At 36.4% G+C, this 22,946-nt stretch overlaps 1 protein-coding gene and 2 long non-coding RNA genes across 7 annotated transcripts in view; 2 read left to right on the top strand and 1 right to left on the bottom strand.

Moving 5' to 3' along the window:
- Positions 1-22,946, top strand: part of LOC114159980 (uncharacterized) — a 40,790-nt gene that overhangs the window by 10,184 nt on the left and 7,660 nt on the right. Inside the window, exon 1 of one of the 2 annotated variants that reach the window (XR_003598693.1) lies at positions 18,595-20,105. The exons of the other annotated variant lie outside the window; for it this stretch is intronic. This is a non-coding gene — a long non-coding RNA (uncharacterized LOC114159980). Of the gene's footprint in view, positions 1-18,594; positions 20,106-22,946 lie in introns of those variants that run through there. 2 annotated transcript variants of the gene reach the window in all.
- LOC114159979 (claudin-4-like) lies at positions 398-22,778 on the bottom strand. 4 transcript variants are annotated; one of them, XM_028042285.1, is made up of 4 exons: positions 22,519-22,755; positions 15,962-16,076; positions 15,073-15,545; positions 398-623 (listed from the first exon to the last, which is right to left on the bottom strand). In XM_028042285.1, exons 2-3 carry the CDS (start codon positions 16,073-16,075, stop codon positions 15,096-15,098), a joined length of 564 nt encoding a protein of 187 aa, XP_027898086.1. In that variant the 5' UTR covers position 16,076; positions 22,519-22,755; the 3' UTR covers positions 398-623; positions 15,073-15,095. The 4 variants fall into 4 exon arrangements, with proteins under 4 accessions (XP_027898086.1, XP_027898089.1, XP_027898088.1 ...); XM_028042288.1 differs by lacking the exons at positions 15,073-15,545; positions 15,962-16,076 and adding an exon at positions 1,491-1,605 and having other exon boundaries at positions 398-1,089; positions 22,519-22,778; XM_028042287.1 differs by lacking the exons at positions 15,073-15,545; positions 15,962-16,076; positions 22,519-22,755 and adding exons at positions 1,491-1,605; positions 5,448-5,514 and having other exon boundaries at positions 398-1,089.
- LOC114159981 (uncharacterized) lies at positions 6,197-7,503 on the top strand. The gene is made up of 2 exons (XR_003598694.1): positions 6,197-7,012; positions 7,226-7,503. It is a non-coding gene; the product is annotated as an uncharacterized LOC114159981 (long non-coding RNA).

Below are 22,946 nucleotides of genomic sequence, written 5' to 3'. Positions count from 1 at the left end.
TGGTAACACTTTACTTGAAGGGTTTGCATAATTGTGTAAATCAATATTCTTTTGCATATGAGTCAGAGATGATTAAAATAGCCAAAGTAAAGTTTTCTGTATGTAGCTTAAATTTTTTTTAAATATTTTTGTGTAAAAAGCAAAATAAAAAAAGCCCATTCTATGAAATTAAATTTTTGATACATCTTATTTATTTTTTCAAACACGTCTGAATTTGACCAAAGATAAGATCTATTGTGATTATGGTACAAAAACAGAAATAGTTGTTTTATCAATAGAAAATAAAGCGGAAAACTGAGAAACATCATGAAATTGTTCGCTGAAGCAAATCTGGTTAGTAATTATGTTGACAGTTTTTTAAACTGGAATTAAGAAAGCATGAAAAAACAAAATGGGTTTAATAAGCAAAGCATTTTTCTGCTTGGGATCTTTGTGAAGTCAAGATTTAAGTGACATTTTGAGAAAAACTCTGAAAATAAAAGTCACATGTCTTACAGAGTTCATGCCTTCCAGCATTGAATGGTAGAAGTATGAAAGTGATCATTTCACATCGTCTTCCCAGTTTTTACCAAATCAACTCCTTTGTCTACCCGTCTATTGGACAGCAGTGCCTTCCATAAAAACTCTAAATTAATTAGCTTAAACTCTGTTGCTTAAGCAGCTGACTATTTCTCCAAGGCTGCTGGATCCGGGTCTGCCGAAACAGCAAAGCAGAACTCCAGTCGGTATCAACATCAAACCAGTTAGATAGCCGATATAGATGCACGCTCCCATCCTCACTTCCCCCACCCACACTGGTGCATTGGCCTCCCTGTTGACCGGGATGATCACCAGCAGGCCAGTCAGCATCAGGCCCAATCCGGCAGCCAGGATCATTTTGGTCTTGGTATCTTGGTTCTGAACACATGGGGTGAAGTCAGAACCAAAGAACAGGAGGAGGAGGCTGAGAATACCGAGGATGCAGCTGATGACGATCAAAGCCCTGAAGGCATGATTTTCAGAGGACATCAAGGAGCCGTCAAACGTTCTGCACACCTCCTGTCCAGTTCTCTGCTTCACACATGTCTTCCACAGACCTACATGAAGTTCCTATCAACCCAAAGACAGAGAAACAGATATTTACATTCACTTTATTAAACATGTTCTATAATATTAAATCTGATAGAAAAAATAATTTCTCTTTACTGAATGTCAAAATTATGTGTTTTGTTTTTGTTTTGTTTTTTTTAGAATATTTTTAAACTCCCATCCAAACCAGAAGTTTATATAAATTAATATCATTGAGTCTTTAAACAGTTTAGGAAAGCCCAGATGATGATGTCAGGAATCTGCAAAGTCAAAATTCTTATATTTTATGTTATTATAAAGACGTACTTCTTAAATTATACAATAGCACATAAAATAATGGCTGAAAAAAAACCTTCAAAGCTAACTAATAATAATTATCATGCTAATGTCAACCATAAAATGCCTTTTAATTATATCATTACCATATAACCATAATGTCCTACAGCCCATTCAGGGAGGGCGCAGCAGGTAATGACCAGAATCAGCCCGATGGCGCCGAGAACCACAAATACCATCTGAACTGTTTTTGATGCCATTCTGTAAAAAAGGACAAATTAACAAACTGGATTAAATCATTTTCTGCAATATATTCTTGGGCTTTCCTCTTGGCATCCTCTTATGCAGGATTGGGTCACTGGCAGCGATTTTCATAGACAGACACTAGAGGGCGCTAGAGCACCTGCAAACTCAAAACCACAACATGTTCAACATTCAGCAGCCTACATAAAAAACAGCTACATATAGGTTTAGATTTACATTTTACATGTACTCAAATTTAGCTTCAAGAAAAACTTAAAGTATTTCTGTATCAAACTTGCCCAACAAGCCACATGGATGGAGAAGGACTTTTACTGTCCTTCTCCATCTACAAAAACTAACGTGAAACTTAACGTTCATGATCTCAATAAAAATAGCAAGCACTAGTTCTAGATTAAGACAACATTTCTTGCTCATTTACGGAGGGAATACTCCCCACCTGACACCACATGGATGTAGATTAAGTTTTATTTCCCATTTCTGCGTTACAGATCCTCCAGAATTTGTCTGACTTTTGGGGAAGATCTCGAGTGCTCCTATTTTGATTTATGACTAAGATGCGTAGGCATTTTATGGCACAAAAAGCTGGATCCAGTTTTAAATGTCATCAGAACTGGTGTTGACTGGTGTATTGCTGTACATTTAAAATTTGGAAACAAAGAATTTGTCATTATTAATGTCTACACACCCTATGAGTGTCCTCAGAATGAAGATATTTATTTGAATAGACTTGCTTTCTTGAACTCTTTTATTGATGACCATTATTTTACTTCTGTGTATGTAGTAGGTGATATGAATGCAGATATATCTGATGAAAATTCTTCATTTGCCAAACATATGCAGCAGTTTTGTGTTGATAACAGTTTTATATTGTCCAGTCAGCTCCTGCTACCTGCAGACAGCTATACCTATTTAAGTGAAGCTTTGCATACAACGTCCTGGCTTGACCATTGCATTAGCTCTGCTGACGCCCATGCTGTTGTAAAATCAATAGAAATCTTATATGAATATTCTATGTCTGATCATGTTCCATTTTTAATGATGCTGGATATTAAAAGTCTTCCGGCGTTTATATGGGGGGGCAAATAGTGCCCCCACAACTAAAGTTAAATGGTCCAGACTCTAAAGATGACTTATTAGCATATCATATGAAAACGGATCTTCTTTTGAGTAAAATAAGTCTTCCTCTTCATCTATTATGTGCTCAGACGTTAACTGCAATGATATTTCTCACTGTATAGATCTTCATACTATGTATGATAGCATTGTGGATGCTTTGTATGAGAGTACAAGACCATACCTTACATGCAGAAAGGCTAATGACATCAGGCCAAGTTGGAATAAACATGTCAGGATACCATGCAGAAGCTAAACAGGCATATAAGATGTGGGTACAAGGAGGTAGACCAAGAGATGGGACTCTCCTATATTATAAAAAATTCACTAGGGCAAAGTTTAAATATGCCATTCGATATATTTCCAAATGTGAGCAGAACATGAGAGCAGACTCCATGGCTGAAAAATTGCCTTGTAATAATGTCATTGGCTTTTGGAATGATGTCAGAGCCTTTAACAGGTCTGCTGTATTACTCCCCAGTACCATAGAGGGCATATCTGGGACTCATAATATAGCAGATCTATGGAGACAGCACTATTCTGCCTTATTTAACTGTGTAAAAAGTGAACCCTATTGAGTGGGAAACATTGCTAAGAGTGATGCGGTTATAATAACTCCTAGTGAAGTCCAACAGGCTATAGCGTACTTGTGTGAGAATAAGGCAACAGGTTCTGATAGCATTGCAGCAGAACATCTGAAATATGCTAGCCAAAAAATGGCTGTACTGCTTGCAATGTGTTTTTCTGGGTTTATGATCCATGGGCAGTTGCCTGATTCCTTATTATCTGTTACCCTTGTGCCAGTAATTAAGGACAAAACTAGTAAGGTGGGTAGCCTTAATAACTACAGACCAATAGCTTTAGCTAATGTGATATCTAAAGTATTAGAAAAAATCTTGCTTGGTCGGCTCAATCAATTTATTAGTACAACAGATAATCAATTTGGTTTCAAAGCCAAGTTGGGAACTGATCTCTGTATTTATGGAAGAGGCAGCAAGAGCATATCTAAGAAAAAATTCATCTGTGTTAATTGGGTTTATTGATGCCTCTAAGGCCTTTGATCGTGTCAATCACTGCAAGTTATTTGGCAAATTAAAACAAAGAGGTGTTCCGGACATTATTATACGAATTTTGGTTTACTGGTATTCTAACCAGAAAATGCATGTAAAATGGGGCAATAACATCTCTGCCTTCTTTGGTGTGAGTAATGGTGTGTGTCAGGGTGGGCTTCTTTCACCTGCCTTGTTTAACTTGTACATGGATGACCTGTCAAAAGAAATGAATCTCTGTAAAACTGGATGTATGATCGGTGATACTTTGGTCAATCACTTTATGTATGCTGATGACCTGGCTGTACTCTCACCCAGCAGTGCTGGTTTTCAGCAGTTACTGAATATCTGCTCTGATTATGGGTTGAGATTTGATGTGCAGTATAATGCTAAGAAAACGGTTGTACTAGTATGTAGGACTAAAGCAGACAAACAACTTTGCTTCCCTGATTTTTTTCTGTCAGGGCAAAAGTTAAATGTTTGTTCCAAAACTAAATACCTGGGTCACTATATCACAGAGCAGCTCTGTGATGATGATGATATTTATCGGCAGTGTCGCATGTTGTACATTCAGGCAAACATTCAGGGGAGGAAATTTCATATGTGCACTGATGAGGTAAAAGTAAGCCTGTTTAAAGCTTACTGTACACCCTTGTATACAGCTCCTTTGTGGTGTAAATTTAAAAAAGCTAGCATGCAGAAGCTTAAGGTTGCGTATAACAACTCTTTGAGAATTCTGCTTAAGAAACCCAGGCTTAGCAGTGCAAGTGAGATGTTTTGTAATGCACATGTCAGAACATTCCAGGCTCTTTTGAGAAATCTGATATACAAGTTCATGTGTCATTGAACAGTCTTATTGTAATGTTTCCACCTCCCTTTTTCAGTGCGCTAAGATACCAATCGGCTCTGTGGAAACATTGGTATGCAAGTCTTTTACAAGATTCTTTTTTATTTTTATTTTATTTTGTCTTTTTATTCTTTATATGTCGTGCTGTTGTGTATCATCTCTTTGTGGACCATGAGTCTGTTGAATAAAGTAAAATCAAATATGTATAAGTATGCATGTGTAATAAGTTGGTAAAAGAATTTAAAGTTCTGCTCATGTATAGAAATCGAGATACATTGGGGGAAGATCCCATTACAGATCTCTCCCCAATCTGCTGGATTGAACTTCAGCCCTAGTTTATTTATCTTTTAACTTTGTTTCTTTCTTTAACTCTTTATTGAAGCTACAATCTGTTTAGCTGCAATTCCTTTCATGAGGTTGGCTTCGGCTGAGATAAATAAACAACTAAACGTTGTCGTTCTCCTGCGACTAACCTTTTACTTTTCCTTAACATAGAAAATTTAAATTTTTGTTGTTTTGTTTTGTAAATTCCCTTGAGATAACATATTATGAATTGGCGCAATAGAAATAAACTGAACTGAATCTAATTTGTGATGTGTCTGTAATTGCTGCCTGCCCAAAAACCAAGAGACAACTTCATAAAAAATCTTAAGAGCACACTAAAAATGTATAAATGATCAAAGAAAAGCTAATCTTTGGTCTCAAAAGGTTCATTTTGTGCAGCTTATGATGGATTTCTTATAGATTAGACTCCAACAATTCTTCTATTTTAGCTAAATCAGTTTTTCTTTGCATTAAAAATAAGCCAAAAAAGGCAAAAAACTGCTTACCTTTCCCACGTTCTGCAGGGGTTTCTGTTAGTTGTGACTTTAAGCAACTATGTGAGATGGTGCTGTATGTGGTTGTTTCTTCATAAAGGAAGTTCTGCTTTATTTCTGGCAGATCTGTGGTTTTGTTCCGCGTCAATTAAGAGTTTGTGGTCATCTAAGCCATGAGTAACAGGATGTAACTTGGGCAACTTTAGCAAATGTTTAGTGGAAAGCTTCGATCTTGTCTGCAGTAAAAACAACAAAGAATATCTCAAACTCAGCTACATACCTTTCAGCTGGTTTTGAATGTGGATAAAAGGAAAGTGTTGGATAAATTGTATTTTTAGTAATTATCAAATATTCGTTGTATCATGTAGCTTTGTAGTAACATTTAGATAATGTTTAATTATATGCTTTTTCTCTTTTTCCTCTATTCTAAGTAATGTCTCTGTGTGTTGAATAATTATGATTCCTTCCTGTGACCTCTTTGAGAAAGAGAGCAGTGAAGCCTTCATGGAGATAGTGGAGACAACTCTGTCTGCTCTCCTGTGGTACTCGACGCCGTGTCTGGTACTCGACTGGAGCAGAAAGATTTAGAGTGTAGATAACATGTGTCTAATAGTAAATGTCATTAGCGCTGCAACAATGTGATAAATTGTTTTCCCCTCCCTTTGAGAGTTAAAGCGCTCAGTGTAAGAGGGTCCCCTAAAAAAGCAATAAAATAGAGGGAGCGGGAGATGTGTTTTCAGAGCGGTTGGAGATTTGTAACTGAAAGCATCTCTCTGTCTGCTCTCCTCGCGAGTACAAAAAGAATTTAACTCTCTTGTCTTTCCTGTGTTTTGTTTAATAGGTATTTAGACCCAACATTATTTGGTCCTTCGATTGCCGGTCGCCAATACACCTGAGGGATTCCTGCAGGTTTGGTCGACTTCGGTACAGACCGTGCGCACGGCAAGTTTCCTAGTGGAAGCTTATCAGATCCTGTTCAAGGGCTGAGGTTCGACCTGCCTGCTGGGTTCTGACGGTTGACGGTGCGCCAGGGAAAGACAACGGGGGTGAGTGAATTCTTGTTTAAAAGTGTGGCGAATGACTGGGGGTCATTGCGCGAATACAAAACCCTGTAAATTCTAGACTCTAACAGGTAAAAATAGTGCACAAAATCCGTTGAGGACGTCCGAAGTCCTTCTGTAAAAATTTCGTGGTTAGGTGGACGGAGCCTAGTGCCTTCCTGTTCTGGGAGACGGGGCCCGACGAATACCCGTTGCAAAAAAGGACGACGGAGTCCTGCGCGAACAGGCGCTTAAATTCCGCGACGGAAAAGAAAAAATTAAATAAAAAGTGTGTGATTGTGCGAGTGCTTGGAGGTGTAAATACCACTTGGTATTTTACCTCATATAAAACAGTAGGATTGTAACCAGCAAACCTCTTGAGGATGCAGAGGTAAGAACCCCCACTCGAAAGAGTTGAAGCATGGGTTACCTCAACAGGTTGTTTCAATTGCTGGCCTACTGAACAGAACCCCAGTTTTTAGGACTCCCTAGGCGTCGACAAACTGGGCTAAATTTTATAAATAAGAAAAAATATAAGTAAGAATAAGCCAACAGACAGTTTAAAAATAAATGACTGGAAATATGTTGAAAATCAGGATCCGCATAAAATTAAACATTTAGATAAATGAATAACAAACTATAACTTTGACGGCCGTCTAAATAAATAAATAAATAAAAATATATATATAAAAACTAACAGTACTGCAGGATAAAATAAAACAAAAAAAAAAAACAAAGTCAAATTTAAAGAAAATGCGCAAAGAAGGGTATGAGGATGTGAAATTTTGGTTAGAATTAGCACAAAAAAGAGAAGAGGGGGAAAAGAAATCAAAAAATTTGATGTTCTATAGGAAGGAAGATGATGAGACGGGTTTATGAGTGTGAAAAGGCAGGCAGCGGAGCAGCAAGCAGCAGGAGGGGGAGGGGAAGTAGCTGAAGTTAACAGATACCAAAATAACAAAACAGAAGGGGAGAAACAAATAGTACAAACTACAAAACTATATCCCGACTTACCCTCACCCCCACAATATTTTATAAGGAGAGGAAGAGGAAGCTTTAGGGGTAGAGGTCAAAACCCCAGAGGACAGAAAGGGAGAATGGGAAGAGGGAACTACAGACAAAATAATTTCAGACAAAATCATTTTAAACAAAACAACTTAGGATGTTGGTGTTGTGGGAAGGAAGGACACATAGCTAGAAATTGCCCAGAAAAATACACAGATCAGTCAGCATGACTAGAATCAGAAAGTTTAGAGAGTGAAGAGGTCCAATTAAATCTACAGGATTTATTATCTATGGATAGAGTAAGACCAGAAATAACTCTTTTCATGAATGGTAGGCCTGTAGTTTTACATATAACTCTTTGGTTCAAGAATGCGGCTGGGCCTGACAAGAATTATGAAGACAGGCTCAACAAGGTCACTCCAGCTAAGATCACAGTGACCTATCTGTATACAGATACAAAACACACAGCCGTTGCAGCTGTTGCTCTTCCTGAAAAGTTCTTTGGATTAAAACTGGAGCAAAAATAGAAGATCAAATCTATAAGTGACCTGCAAATAAGCCTATCTTGCCGAAAAACTTATATAGGTGGGCTGTAATGTTGAGCCATGGCGGTTTTGCATGTCTCAACTGGGGGGATGGTAAGATAGATACAAAAGTGAATAAATAAATAGAAACAGGCTCTAACTGTAAGAGGCATTGCTCAGATAACAACAAACTGCAGTATGCAACCGATTCTAGATAGTTTCACAATCAGTCTTTTTAAACTGACCAAAACTTTAGGATAGATAAAATATCATTAAAATCTACAGGACTTATTGAGGATTTAGACAGAATAAATTAGAAGTAACTTTCTTGTTAAATAGAAATTGATTGAATATAGAAAAGTTTGCTAAAATTTACAAAATTTGTTGTTGAAGGATAATATTAAGTTAGAAATAACTTATGGGTTAATCAAAGAGGATCTGGTGGAACTTTTGTAAGAGAATAATGTAGATCAGGGGACTTGCAGCCCCCTTGCAGCAGCTCCGCAGGGGGGGCCACAGAGTTGGGCTGTAACTGCTACCCCACTAGATTCAACTAATTAACATGTGAAGCCTTTTTGCATACCACTATTTTTTTTAAGTGTGAAGTAACCCCCACTTGCAGTAGCTCTGCAAGACAGAACGAGAAGGTGTGATGTAAATCACTTTCTCTCCCAACATCTAAAAGTACCTCCTGACAAAATATCAGAATATAAGTTACAATTTTAGTAGTGGAACGACAAAAGGTTTTTAAGTTCAAATTTTAAAATTAGAAGAAACTAAAACATATCTGATGATTCGAGTGTCAAAGCCTAATAAAGCAGTAGAAAAATTAAGAGTTCCTTTTGTGATCTGACAATAGAGGTTGCTCAGATTAGTGTAGATAGTTTAAACAAGCAAATACTTAGTGAGCATTGAAATAATGTGGAAAATGTTAAATGTAAGTTTTTGCATCCAATCACTGAGTCTGTGACAGCTGTCCTGACTGTCACACACAGACACTATTGGTAATGATTTTCTGTTTTCTTTTAATATTACTTTATATATTGAGTAGTGAGTAGTTTGGATTTTTATTTTTGAATTGTTTTCGTTGGTCTGACTCTTTGGTTGGTTATTTGTTGGGCACTCATTTAGTTAACTTTAAGTATCAGTGCTTTTATTTTGTTAAATATTACTAATTACTTTCTTTCATTTGTAGATTTAGTCATATACTGACCAGTATTTGTTAGGGTTTTGTTGTGTTTAATTACCCCTTAGTGTGTGTTAATGGTCTGATCAGCCATTATCTAATGTCCCCTCATATCTGTGTTAGGTCAGTTTGTGTTTGAGTTGTTCTGTTACTACCTGTATTGTGTTTTTGTTATGTTGATTTCAGTATGGGTCCAATTTATCATTTTTTGGATTTTCTTATTGACTATATTTTGAATTTTCTTCAACGTCTCTCTGGCTGGTTTATGCAAAACCTTCACAGAGTCTTAATTGGTAAACACGCTTTGTCAAACACTAGTGAAAATTTTTGAGGAGTTTGTAAAATGAATTATCTGACAATCATAAGAGTAAAATGAGATAAGGAGCTTTAAAACTGTAACGTGAAGTGTTTTGGGAAAATAGTAATCTTGAAGATTTAAAGCATGCTAAAATGAATTGTTTTGTTTGTTTTGACGAGTTTCCCTTTTGGGAAAAAGGCAGCATTGAATTTGGTAGAATTTCTCAGGGAACATCATAAACCTGTTTCATAAACATTGTTATTTAAAGTAGTAGAAATTGTGATGCGTTAGAAACTTAATGCATCATCAGGGGGGAGAATATGTTATAGGTTTATCTTTTATATTACTTAAATAAAATTTTTTTATTTGAAGAACATGTTTGATCTGTGTTACACATAAAAAAGTGAAAGGAAAGATATGGTCTGGTGAAATATGTTTCTTTTAAATGGATTTGAGTCGTTCTCCATTGAAAGATGTTCTGACAATGGGCTAAAGTATTTTGAAACGATAGATAACAAATTTATAGCGATTAATGAAGCATATTTTGGTAAATTAACTTGGGAAAATAATTATAGAAATTAAAAATATTATTGTGTTAGCCATTTTCAGAGCATTAATTTAATGGAGCAAGAATGTTTTAAGAAATGTTTTGAAGAATCTGTTATTGATTAAAGTTATCACTAATCAGTAAAAGTACTCAGGTGGGATTATGGTGATTTTTCTAAACTTGATTTTGTTTTGATTTATATCCATTTAAAACGATTTTGAATAAAACTTTAAATTCAACGACAAGTAAAAGACCTAGGTAAAATTGGTATATTTTGAAAATGTCTAGATTTGTTAAGTTGACATTACTTTGGAAACGTGTCTTTTGAAGCTGGTGATTACAGGGTTTTGGTATTTTCCATCGGTTGGAGTTGTGATATATATATATAATTGAAGCATGGATTGAATAGATCACATCCACCATTTAATGAGCAGAACTGGACAAAGTAGGAGATAAGGCTTCACGTGATGAGTTGCTCATGGCTAACTACATACAGACTGGCTTGGAGTTCTGAGCTCCAAGCCTGACTCTGAACTCTGCAACACAAGCTGTTGTCTCTGAGGCAGAGTGCCACTGCTTGAAGAAGCGGTTGCACACTTGTTTTGACGATAGCAGCCACAGAGCCACGAGCGTTGGAGAATTCACTCGGACACAGTGAATTGAAGATATTTGTGATGACTACACAAATGAATTGATGCCTTTGGAGAATCTGATCTCTGTTTTGTCATAACAGTTTTGCAGTTCCTGGTGCCCTGCGGATGTGGTCTCATTCAAGGCCTGCTTCTTTGATAAAAAGGATTAAAGTAATTCCCTTGATGGAAAATGACAAAGCAAATTTACTTTCTTTTTAAGTTAAGCCATTGTTTGATTATGCTGACACTGATAATGACGATGACACTAGAGAATGTTGTGCTTATGTTTATGATGCTAATGAAAACTCCTGTCGATGATGTAATGTCTGTTTTAACAACTTGTGATAGGTGATGGCACAGATGTATCCTTTATTAGAGAAAAAATCTGATGTTGACAAAGAATACTCTGATGATGACTCTTCTGACAGGTATCCAGATCCTGGCTTTTGGACTGGGTATAACCCCTGAGTGTAAAAATGTTTGCTTTCCAAAAAATGAACTCCCAGTTGAAAATCATTTGAAGTGACTGTTTTTGGAGGGATAAGAGATGTGGAACAAATTTTTGATAAACAGGGGGGAACTGTTGGATAAATTGTATTTTTAGTAATTATCAAATATTCGTTGTATCATGTAGCTTTGTAGTAACATTTAGATAATGTTTAATTATATGCTTTTTCTCTTTTTCCTCTATTCTAAGTAATGTCTCTGTGTGTTGAATAATTATGATTCCTTCCTGTGACCTCTTTGAGAAAGAGAGCAGTGAAGCCTTCATGGAGATAGCGGAGACAACTCTGTCTGCTCTCCTGTGGTACTCGACGCCGTGTCTGGTACTCGACTGGAGCAGAAAGATTTAGAGTGTAGATAACATGTGTCTAATAGTAAATGTCATTAGCGCTGCAACAATGTGATAAATTGTTTTCCCCTCCCTTTGAGAGTTAAAGCGCTCAGTGTAAGAGGGTCCCCTAAAAAAGCAATAAAATAGAGGAAGCGGGAGATGTGTTTTCAGAGCGGTTGGAGATTTGTAACTGAAAGCATCTCTCTGTCTGCTCTCCTCGCGAGTACAAAAAGAATTTAACTCTCTTGTCTTTCCTGTGTTTTGTTTAATAGGTATTTAGACCCAACAGAAAGCAATTGTTTTCAGAGACCCCTCTATTGCTTCCCACTGCTCTCGGTGCACAAATGGAGTTTGTCAGTAATTATGAATGTAAATAACCACTGCTTTCAGTGTAACGGCTCCTATAGCAAGGAAGCGTATCCAGTCTGAACTAAAGATGTCGAATCTTTTTTCTTTGAAACTTTTTCCAGCGGTTCTTAAAAACATGCAACGTGATTCTATTAATCAAGGTCGTTACTTTGAAACGGTTTTTAAATTTGTTTTAAACTTGTGCTTATGTTTTTGGGTTTTTTTTAATATTGTGTTTATTAGGTATTTTTGAACATTTATACCAAAAGAGAAAAGGAAAGAACAATAACAGGACAATACAGCAATGATACAGAAAACAAAACCGGAGGCATGTACATAAATTACAGCAATCGTATGAGAAACATAACCAATTTATACATAAACTTAAACATATACATCATTCGGATTCACATTACTGGTTTTTTAATTTTGAAGTATTCAAGAATACGTTTCCATCTTTTTTTTAAAAGCATAGAATTTCCCATTCATACAGTATCTCAATCTTTCTAATACAATAACTTCAGAAAGTAAGTTTTTCCATAGCTGGATCGAAGGGCCATCACAACCAACCCATTTAAGCGTTATGTGTGTCCTATAGCAGAACTAATTTCTCGACATACTGCTTGTGCTTATGTTTTTATTAGATTTACTTTGGTGTAACCAGGTTGTTGTGTGTTGCAGGTTTCTGCCCAGGTCTCTCTTGAAAATTAGATCTGGATCTGACTGGGTTTTTACCTGGTTAAATAAAGAAAATAAAAGCATTGAGAGCCTCAAAAGTAAAATATGAATAATGAGAATTTTAGGGATTTTTTCACTTAAAACTGGGCTCTGCAGATATTCAGACATTTTACAAAGTGAACATCATCATAAACAGAAATAGTACAAATGGAAATGTTTTTCAAAAGCAGGATTTATGTTTATGGGGGTTAGATTGCTGTGCCATAGCACCGCAATTATACAGTTATCTAAAAAAGAACTGATAAATAGTTCTTATCAGAACAGCACCATAAAATGTTGATAAAACTTTTAAGTTCACATTGCCCACACCTGGTTCATAGCAGCATTTACTATTAAAAACTAACTACATCCACACTAATCAGATTTTTAGAATTTAATTCATTAAAAATATTCTAACTATGTTTTAACTCAAATCTTCTGTGGTTTTAAATATAGTACAGACCAAAAGTTTGGACACACCTTTCTAATTCAATGCGTTTTCTTTATTTTCATGACTATTTATAAGGCAAGAAATCCCACTTATTAGCCTGACAGGGCAGGTTGACCTATGAAGTCAAAACCATTTCAGGTGACTACCTCTTGAAGCTCATCAAGAAAATGCAGAGTGTGTGCAAAGCAGTAATCACAGCAAAATGTTGCTACTCTGAAGAAACTAGAATATAAGGGGTATTTTCAGTTGTTTTACACTTTTTTGTTTAGTGCATATTTCCACATGTGTTATTCATAGTTTTGATGCCTTCAGTGTGAATCTACAATGTCAATAGTCATGAAAATAAAGGAAACTTATTGAATTAAAAGGTGTGTCCAAACGTTTGGTCTGTACTGTATGTTTTATTCATTTTTTTCAAACGCATGAGGATTTGACAAAGCGTTGATAATTTCTAGTAGCCAGTGAACTAAATAAGAAATAAAACAACTCAGTAAATGTTTTATCAATAAAAGGCAATGCAAAATCACAAGCACATCTAGTTGGCAGTTTTATGAACAGGAACATAGAAATCATGAAAAGAATGAAAAACATAAAATGGATGAAATAATGAAACAAAGTTATTATCTGGGTTCTGGTTGAACTTCTTAAGATGGTGATGAAAAAAAACCTGATTCTTCATAAAACAAAGAAAGTTATGGACAACCCTGACCGTCCTCTTCATGAGACTCTCAGGGAAACAGTGTCTTCAGTCAGAGGCTTTTTCAGATTCACTGTAATACAGACTGCTGCAGGAGATATTTCCTTCCAACAATATTTCCTTCAGCATCGACAATAACTTTGAGGAATCTGAATTTATATGAGTTACAGCAACATTTAATTTCCCTTTCGGATCAATTAAGGATATTTGAATGTTAATTCATATTATGCAACTGCATCAGAAGATCGAAGTGAAATCTGTTCGTATGTATATGTGTTATGTTCTTTTATTTAGTATTTATTAAGAACGTACATCTTCCCCAAACACGCCGATGACACACCAAAAAGGCAAAAGGTGAACAAAACAAATCAGAATGAAGATGAAGATCCAACTCCTAAAGAATTACAAAACACTTTCATCTCGGCCTGCTTACTAGGAAAATAAACGACGGAGCCGAACAAAATAATGTGTTAATGTGCAACATTAACACATTATGTTAATGTTAATCTAACATTAACATTAGTTAATGTTAATCTAACATTAACTAATGCTAATGTTAAATCTGTAGATCTTAAATTTTAACAAAGGGAAGAAAAACTCATAAACAGATGTAGTTATGAAAAATTTGCAAAAACTTTTCTTTTTATTTTCTATTTGCAAATGAAAAAGTCAGAAGCAAAAGATGAAATATAAGATAAGATAAAGTCAGACGGTAACATGTTATGTGAAGGGTTTGCATCATTTTCTAATACAATATTCTTTTGCATATTAGATGAAGAATCAAACAGTTGAAGTAAAGTTTTCTGTAAGTTGATTAAATTTTTGATACATCATATTTATTTTTCCAATCACATCTGAATTTGACCAAAGATAATGATCAGTTGTGATTATGGTACAAAAACAGAAATAGTAACAGTAAATGTTTTATTAATAGAAAATAAAGCAGAAAACTGAGAAACATCATGAAATTGTTTGCTGAAGCAAATCTGGTTAGTAATTATGTTGACAGTTTTTTAAACTGGAATTAAGAAAGCATGAAAAAACAAAATGGGTTTAATAAGCAAACAGAACATGCATCAAAAGGTCACTGAAATGAAATTGTTCTGCATACAGACATTTATGAATTTTAAAATTTTCCTGATAATTTTTGTGAAGTCAAATTTTAAGTGACCTTTTAAGATCAATTCTAGGAATTCTGCCAAAATAAAATTTAAAGGCAAAGGATTTACAGTGTACATGCCTTTCAGCACCAAATGTTAAAAGTATAGAAATGATAATTTCACGTCGTCCTCCCAGTTTTTACCAAACCAACTCCTTTGTCTCCCCGTCTGTTGGACAGCAGTCCCTTCCATCAAGCCTCTAAATTAATTTTTTTTTAGCTTAAGCTCTGATGATTCCTCCAGAGCTGCTGGATCCGCGTCTGATTAAGTAGCAGAGCACACCTCCAATCAGCATCAACATCAAACCAGCTAGATAGCCGATATAGATGCTCGCTCCCAGTTTCTGCTCCACCACCAAATACACTGCTGCATTTCTAATAATATTTGAAAACCAGCTGACCGGGATGATCACCAGCAGGCCGGTCAGCATCAGGCCCACTGTGGCAGCCAGGATCATTTTGGTCTTGGTATCTTGGTTCTGAACACATGGGGTGAAGTCAGAACCAAAGAACAGGAGGAGGAGGCTGAGAATACCGAGGATGCAGCTGATGACGATCAAAGCCCTGAAGGCATGATTTTCAGAGGACATCAAGGAGCCGTCAAACGTTCTGCACACCTCCTGTCCAGTTCTCTGCTTCACACATGTCTTCCACAGACCTACATGAAGTTCCTATCAACCCAAAGACAGAGAAACAGATATTTACATTCACTTTATTAAACATGTTCTATAAGATTAAAACAAATAGAAAAAATAAATTAATTTCTTTTTACTGAATGTCAAAATATGTGTTTATTTTTTTGAGAATCTTTTTAAACTCCCATCCAAACCAGAAGTTTATATAAATTAATATCATTGAGTCTTTAAACAGTTTAGGAAAGCCCAGATGATGATGTCAGGAATCTGTAAGTTTCTGATGAGGCATAAAACTGAAAAGTCAGTATTATGTTTCATATGTTATTATAAAGACGTACTGATTAAATTATACAATAACACGTAAAATAGTAGATAAAAAAAACAACTTTAAAGCTAACTAATAATTATCATGCTAATGTCAACCATAAAATGCCTTTTAATTATATCATTACCATATCACCATAATGTCCTACAGCCCATTCAGGGAGGGCGCAGCAGGTAATGACCAGAATCAGCCCGATGGCACCGAGAACCACAAATACCATCTGAACTGTTTTTGATGCCATTCTGTAAAAAAGGACAAATTAAAAAACTGGATTAAATCATTTTCTGCAATATATTCTTGGATTTTCCTCTTGGCATCCTCTTATGCAGGATTGGGTCACTGGCAGCGATTTTCATAGACAGACACTAGAGGGCGCTAGAGCACCTGCAAACTCAAAACCACAACATGTTCAACATTCAGCAGCCTACATAAAAACAACAAACCCAGAATCTGCAAGTCCACACTTCATAGATGCAAATTCAGTGGCGGATTGTCACTTCCAAACTTCCAACTGTATTATTGGGCAGCACACATCCACAAAACTTCATTTTGGTTTAGATCTATGGACCTCCAATGGTGCAAGGTAGAGGCACAGTTGTTTCCCTCATCCTCTCTAAATGCTCTTCTCACTTCAACCCCTCTGACTTCACAAATAATCTACTAGTTTGCTCTGTATTAAAAATTTAGGAGACACTTCAAATTTAAATCAGCATCTACAGTAGCTGCCTTATTAAAGTTATCTGTTTCAGCCTGAATCCGAGGTTCGATCTTTAAACAGTTTAGTTTAAGTAGTGATCTGCAGCTCTCGCTGGAGCGGTTCGCAGCCGAGTTTGAAGCGGCCGGGATGAGGATCAGTGCCTCCAAATCCGAGGCCATGGTCTTGAGCCAGAAAAGGGTAGAGTGCCTTCTCCGGGTCGTGCAACGTCTGCTGTCAAGCGGACGCTGTACCGGTCCGTCGTGGTAAAGAGAGAGCTGAGCCAAAAAGCGAAGCTCTCGATTTACCGGTCGATCTACGTTCCCACCCTCATCTATGGTCATGAGCTTTGGGTCGTGACCGAAAGAACGAGATCGCAGATACAAGCGGCCGAAATGGGTTTTCTCCGTAGTGTGTCTGGGCTCTCCCTTAGAGATAGGGTGAGAAGCTCAGTCATCCGGGAGGGACTCAGAGTAGAGCCGCTGCTCCTTCACATCGAGAGGAGCCAGTTGAGGCTCGGGCATCTGGTCAGGATGCCTCCTGGACGCCTCCCTGGTGAGGTGTTCCGGGCACGTCCCACCGGGAGGAGGCCCCGGGAAGAACCAGGACACGCTGGAGGGACTGTGTCTCTCGGCTGGCTTGGGAAACGCCTTGGGATTCCCCCGGAGGAGCTGGAAGAAGTGGCTGGAGAGGGAAGTCTGGGCCTCCCTTCTGAAGCTGCTACCCCTGCGACCCGACCCCGGATAAGTGGAAGAAAATGGATGGATGGATGTCAAAGGTACTTTCATCAAACCCTCTCCCCATGTTGCCATATTTGAGCTCCCAGTTCACTACAAACAGTTCATCTCCAATCAACTGTATGTTTTAGCATTTACTTCCTTATGGGCTTTTTGCGCGTTCGGGGAAAAGCGGCTCCGTCGTTTCCGGTCTGTTGAAAATGGCATTTTACACTCGGTGCTTGCAGGGCTTGGCCAAGGTAACATTTAATGATGTACATCGATCCGAAGCCCCAACAAGTAAGCTGGAGAAAAGTTTTAAGATGTTCGCCTCGTTATACATTCACAGATACAAAGGTGAGTTTTACTTTATGACCAGATACGTCAGTAACGCGTTACTGACCACGGACCACTTTTTCAGTAACGAGTAATCTAACCGTTAATATTCCATATCCACTAGTCAGACTACAGTTACTTATCAAAATCATTTTGCGTTACTGTGTTTTACTAGGGTTTTTTTTTGGATTTTTTTTCCCTTCTTATTGCTTCTTATCGAGTGATCGCCGTTTTTATGTGACAGTATCAGCAGGGACCGAAATGTAAACAATGGAGGGAAGAGTGAGAAGCGCACGACCCTCCATTGTCTTCTTAAGGTCATCAATAAGATCGAAAAGTTTAGCAACTTGCGCCCCCTGGGCTGTGATAGCAGCTAGGATAGCTTCGTTGCTAGCTCCGGAACTCGACTGAGCTGTCTCCTTCTGTGCGCCATCCTTCTTCCCCATTTTGAAAAAAAGAGTAAAAAAAAGTATTCCCAATCTCTTGAAATAAAACAATATTGAATAGAGGGCCAGGTGTGTTACGTTAAAAGCGAAGTTTGAGGAGATGACACGGAGCCTCACAACAAAGCGCCTACTCCATTGCAGCGCTCTAGCGCCCCCCTAAAAAAGTTACTTTTAATGTAATTCAGTTACTTTCCAAATCAAGTAGTCAGTAATCTAACTGAGTTACTTTTTCAAGGAGTAATCAGTAATCCGATTAAAGTTACTTTTTCAAAGTAACTATGCCATCACTGTTTATGACTCACATTAGCTTTAGCTTATGCTAGTAGACAATATTCTCGGACATTTTTTTTTGCAAAAAAGTGCCATTTAAGTACCAAAACATTTTAATCCATTCTAATGGACAATGTTTTTACCTTATTTTGCATTTATTTTTAAGTATATTATATGTGTTTAGTGTCAACCAGAGACCAAGTGGGGATTTTACAGTTCAGGCTTTTTGCTTCTGAAGCCTGACAAAGCACAACAAGCCCCATAGCTTAACAGTAGAGCAGAGTTCGTGTCAGAGTTCGAGTTCAGCTGACTGTTCAGGTTCAAAGTTGTTGCTTTTAGAAACATATGGCCGTGTTCCTTAAGGTCTCCGTGTTATTTCGTTTTATTACTTTTGCATGCTTGTTGTGAAGAGCTCAGATAGGACGGTGTTTACAGCAGTGTGTACAGGCGGATCAGTTGCTCGGCTGTCTGGCTCTGGTCCGCTCTCTCGTTCCCGTACACTCGCTCTTTCAGGCTGAATACAGAAGTGATTCCATGGAAATAACACAGGAACGGCTCCTTCATTTACCATCCGTCTCCCCATGGTAATTTTAGGCTGAAGAAGTTGATCCGGAGTGAAGTGAAGACTGCAAACTTTGCTGTTCGGCGTTAGTTTTAAGTGGCAGCGACGAATGTCTTAATTCAGGATCGTTTGGGAATCCATGAAAACTTAAAAGCCCATTATATTAGGAAGACAGCAATGTTCATAGTATTGCTTTATTTGCGTCTGAAATACAACTTCATCTTTTCTAGCTGTCATGTTAACTCAAAGTGGAAACAAGAAAGCCGCATTTCGCTCTTTTTACTTGGTGTGTACATATTTTGTCCTGTTCACTTATGAAAAAATGTATATACTCATAGGAGGTGAATTGTAAGCCTTTTTCCATCCATACACTCACTATCTCTTTTGTCTCTTTTCCTTTTTGTCGATGTCACGGAGAAGCTGCACTATGTGGCATACTGTGACATTAGCAGTTAGAGTTCTTGTTGTCATGGCCCCTTTCCTCCTGATAAAAATATTAATAAAAAAAAACAACTAAACTTAGGTTTACATTTTATATGTACTTAAATTTACCTGCAAGAACAACTTCACATTTTCTGTATCAAGTTTACACAACGAGCCACACGATGAGTCTTTCGCTGTTTTCCATCTGCACAAAAACTAAAGTCAAAAATAACATTCATGACGTCAATAAAAATCCCTCTCACTCTCCATTGCTGAGTGTTGCTGCAAACATCAGAGGAGAGTTGACCACAAGCTGCAGCGCTCATGTCTCACCCACCACAAAGAGGAACAGAGCCTATAACGGAAAACCTCACTATGGGGTAAAATTGAACCCCATGTTAACCAGTTAGAGCGCGACGTGGAAGCGAAAAGAGACTTTAGATTCTGGAGATGTGATGACAGCTGCTTGATTTTTTTGTGGCATGAGGCTCAAAATGTCTGTTTGCATTCCTGCATCCGGTAACAAAGTAAAGAACCTCTGTGGTATTTTTTTTTTTTTTACCAGGATTTGTTATTTAAATCTCATATTAAACAGGTTTCTTTGATTTCCTTCGTTCAGCTCTGGATTATTGCTCAAATTAAAGATAGTTTGTCCAGGAGTGACGTACAAAACATAGTGTTATTAATTCTTCAAGTAATTCAATGTCTCACATCTATGCTTTTATTTTGAAGGAGGTTTGTTTCGTTTATTTTCTTCTTCTTGACATTCGTCGGCTGATCAGTTTCTGTTTACTGTTGAGATAGGTGCCGCAGTCATTGATTATGTGAGTAGTGATATTAGTCATGTGACATGAATAGGTGGATGCTAATTATCACGACTGACAGACTCGTTTACCTGCTGGTATATTTCTATAGTTTGCTAATGTCTGTTTTATTCTTAATGTGGTTGATTTTTATTAAAACTATCTAGCATTCAACCGTTAGTTTTTGAGCTTTGACCAGTTAGAGCTAGATTGATTCCGAGTTTTGCATCATTTAACAGCCCTTATCACAGAGGGAAGTCATGCTGATGTTTTTTTACTTGCTTGTGAATTGTTATATATACATTTTGCAATAGTAATTTTGAACCTTTATTTATTATTTCTGTATTTTCAGAAACTGCTTCAGTTTATTTGCACCATTGACATAATTCTTCAGTAAACCTATTTAAACACCTGATGACCAGCGTGCTTTTTGACCGAAGCCCTGTAGTAGTCAGTTAACAAAATCCAGCAACAGGGTCAAATTCCTCAACACATAGTCCATGCATTTGTTACTTCAAAAAAACTTATTTTTAGAAGAATGAAAACATGGAACTCACTTCCTTCATCTGGTCTAAATTTAACAAATCTCTGAGCTTTTAAACAAGAACTGCTTAATAATTGTATATAATACAACAACTATATAAATATAGTTTTACAAATTTAAATGTCACGGTCTTCTAGGTTCCAAAACAAAACGTTTCCAACAAAGGCGTTTGGTAGGAGGCCCGCCGTTTACCACGCATTTCTGACTTGATTGTTTTAAAAAATATATGTGCTTTAATTCTTGTAAAAACATCGACAAAATAATTACTAAAAAAATCTTACAACTTAAATGAAAATGAAAGCTATGGTAACTTAATCTGATGTTTCAAGTTCAAAAGGTGGTAAAAAAAAAAATCATTTTACAAAAACCTCCCGTCATCACACAACAGTAAACCTCCAAAAAACACCCAGCGTGTTCTTAATTACTCAAATTATTTACCAAAGTGATCTAAACAATTCCAAATATAAAAATTAATTACAGATTTTGGTTCTAAACCAACTTAAATATGTTCTAACTGAATGAGTGCTAAAATAAAACTAAATTGGTAGAAATTACAATTCACAAAATTTATCATAAATGGCCACAACAGTACATTTATGAATTAATACGCTATGTTTCTAATAAAGCTTAATTATACAGATTTGTTTTTATTATGTTCTTTTACAATAATGTACTGATCAGTTCATGCTCCATTAACTGAATACTGAAAGTCTTTCTGTTGAAATATAAGGTTTTCTTAAGGTTTTTCCATGTATGTTAGTATCTCGTTTGTGAAATATTTGAGGTTTTATGTATTTTTCTTTAGGATAGAAATGCACCACAAACTTGTGTGCAAAATGCAAAAGCAAAACAGGCCAAACATGAACTTTCCATCCCTGCTAAGATATTATCAGAAACTTAATGTAAGAAGGAAAGAAATAAAAAATAGATCCAAACTATTTGGACTATTGGAGTTATTTTCCAGGGTAATAAAGTCATCTGACAGTTTTGAAATTTTAAAGTGACCTTTGTGTTTGTACACAAGGTCACTTTGTAGGTATTTGCTTATTGCAAAGTAACGCAAAATAAATTTTCCCCATGTCCCATAGGAGGCTCCGTATAATTATTTCATAAAGTGAAATAATTGTATAATTGTTCTTAGACAATAATGCTATTAGGCTGATGATTTACAAATAAATAAATATTTATATACAAGTATAAATATGTTATAATATTATGTGTAACTATTTTTGTAATGAATGTGTTTTTAATGATGTGAAGAAGAGTAGCCAAATGAATAAATCTCCTATTTTAGCTTCTCTTCATTGGCTTCCTGTTAAATTAACACATAAAGCTTTTAATAATCAGTTTTATTAAAGGTTTTCCTGAGGTATCTCTGTTACGCTGCTGGAGGACAAACTGAACGCTTCAATATCCACTGGGTGAAGTTATTTGAACTTTTAACTTTGTTTCTTTATTTTTAACTCTTTGTTGAAGCTGCAACCTGTTGAGCTACGATTCCTTTCATGAGGTTGGCTCCAGCTGAGATAATGCTGCCATTAACTAAACGTTCTCGCTCTCCTGCGACTAACCTTTTACTTTTCTGTAACATTGAAAAAAATTTTTTTTGTTTTGTTTTGTAAATTCCTTAGAGATAACATATTGTGAATTGGCGCAATAGAAATAAACTGAACTGAAAATAATTTCTTTTGTCTCCTTCCGTACAATGCATCCTAAGAGCACATTAAAATGTATAAGTGATAAGAAAAGCCTAATTTGGTTCTCAAAAGATTCATTTTGTGCACATTATGATGGATTTCTAATAAGATTAGAATCCAATAATTGTTCTATTTTAGCTAAATCAGTTTTTCTTAGCAATAAAAATAAATAAAAAGGCAAATAATTTCTTACCTTTCTCACGTTCTGCAGGTTCTTCTGTTGAGACTTTAAGCAAAGTGGAGACCACAAGAAATGGTTCTGTATACGTGCTTGTTGCTTCATAACGGAAGTTCTGCTTCGTTTTATGCTTTTTTGCACATCTTTGGTTTTGTTTTGTGTTAAGGAAGAGTTTGTGGTCATCTAAACTGAAAATAACAGGATGTAACTTTTGAGTTTGTCTATAAAAGAAAAACATTGAGTGTCTCAAACTCATCTAGATACTCTGGAGCTGGTTTTGAACATAAGACGAAAGCGACGGTTTTCTCTCAAACTACCAGAGATCCCTCTGTTGCTTCCCACTGCTCTCTGTGCACAAATGGAGTTTGACAGTAATTATAAATATCTTGGTTTTATTTTAGATAAAGAGCTTTCTTTTAAAAAGCACATAGAACATTTTTGGC

Source organism: Xiphophorus couchianus, chromosome 16, assembly GCF_001444195.1.
Source record: "Xiphophorus couchianus chromosome 16, X_couchianus-1.0, whole genome shotgun sequence".
Lineage (NCBI taxonomy): Eukaryota > Metazoa > Chordata > Actinopteri > Cyprinodontiformes > Poeciliidae > Xiphophorus > Xiphophorus couchianus.
Note: the sequence above shows the minus strand (reverse complement) of the source record. Positions and strands in the feature narration are given on the sequence as shown.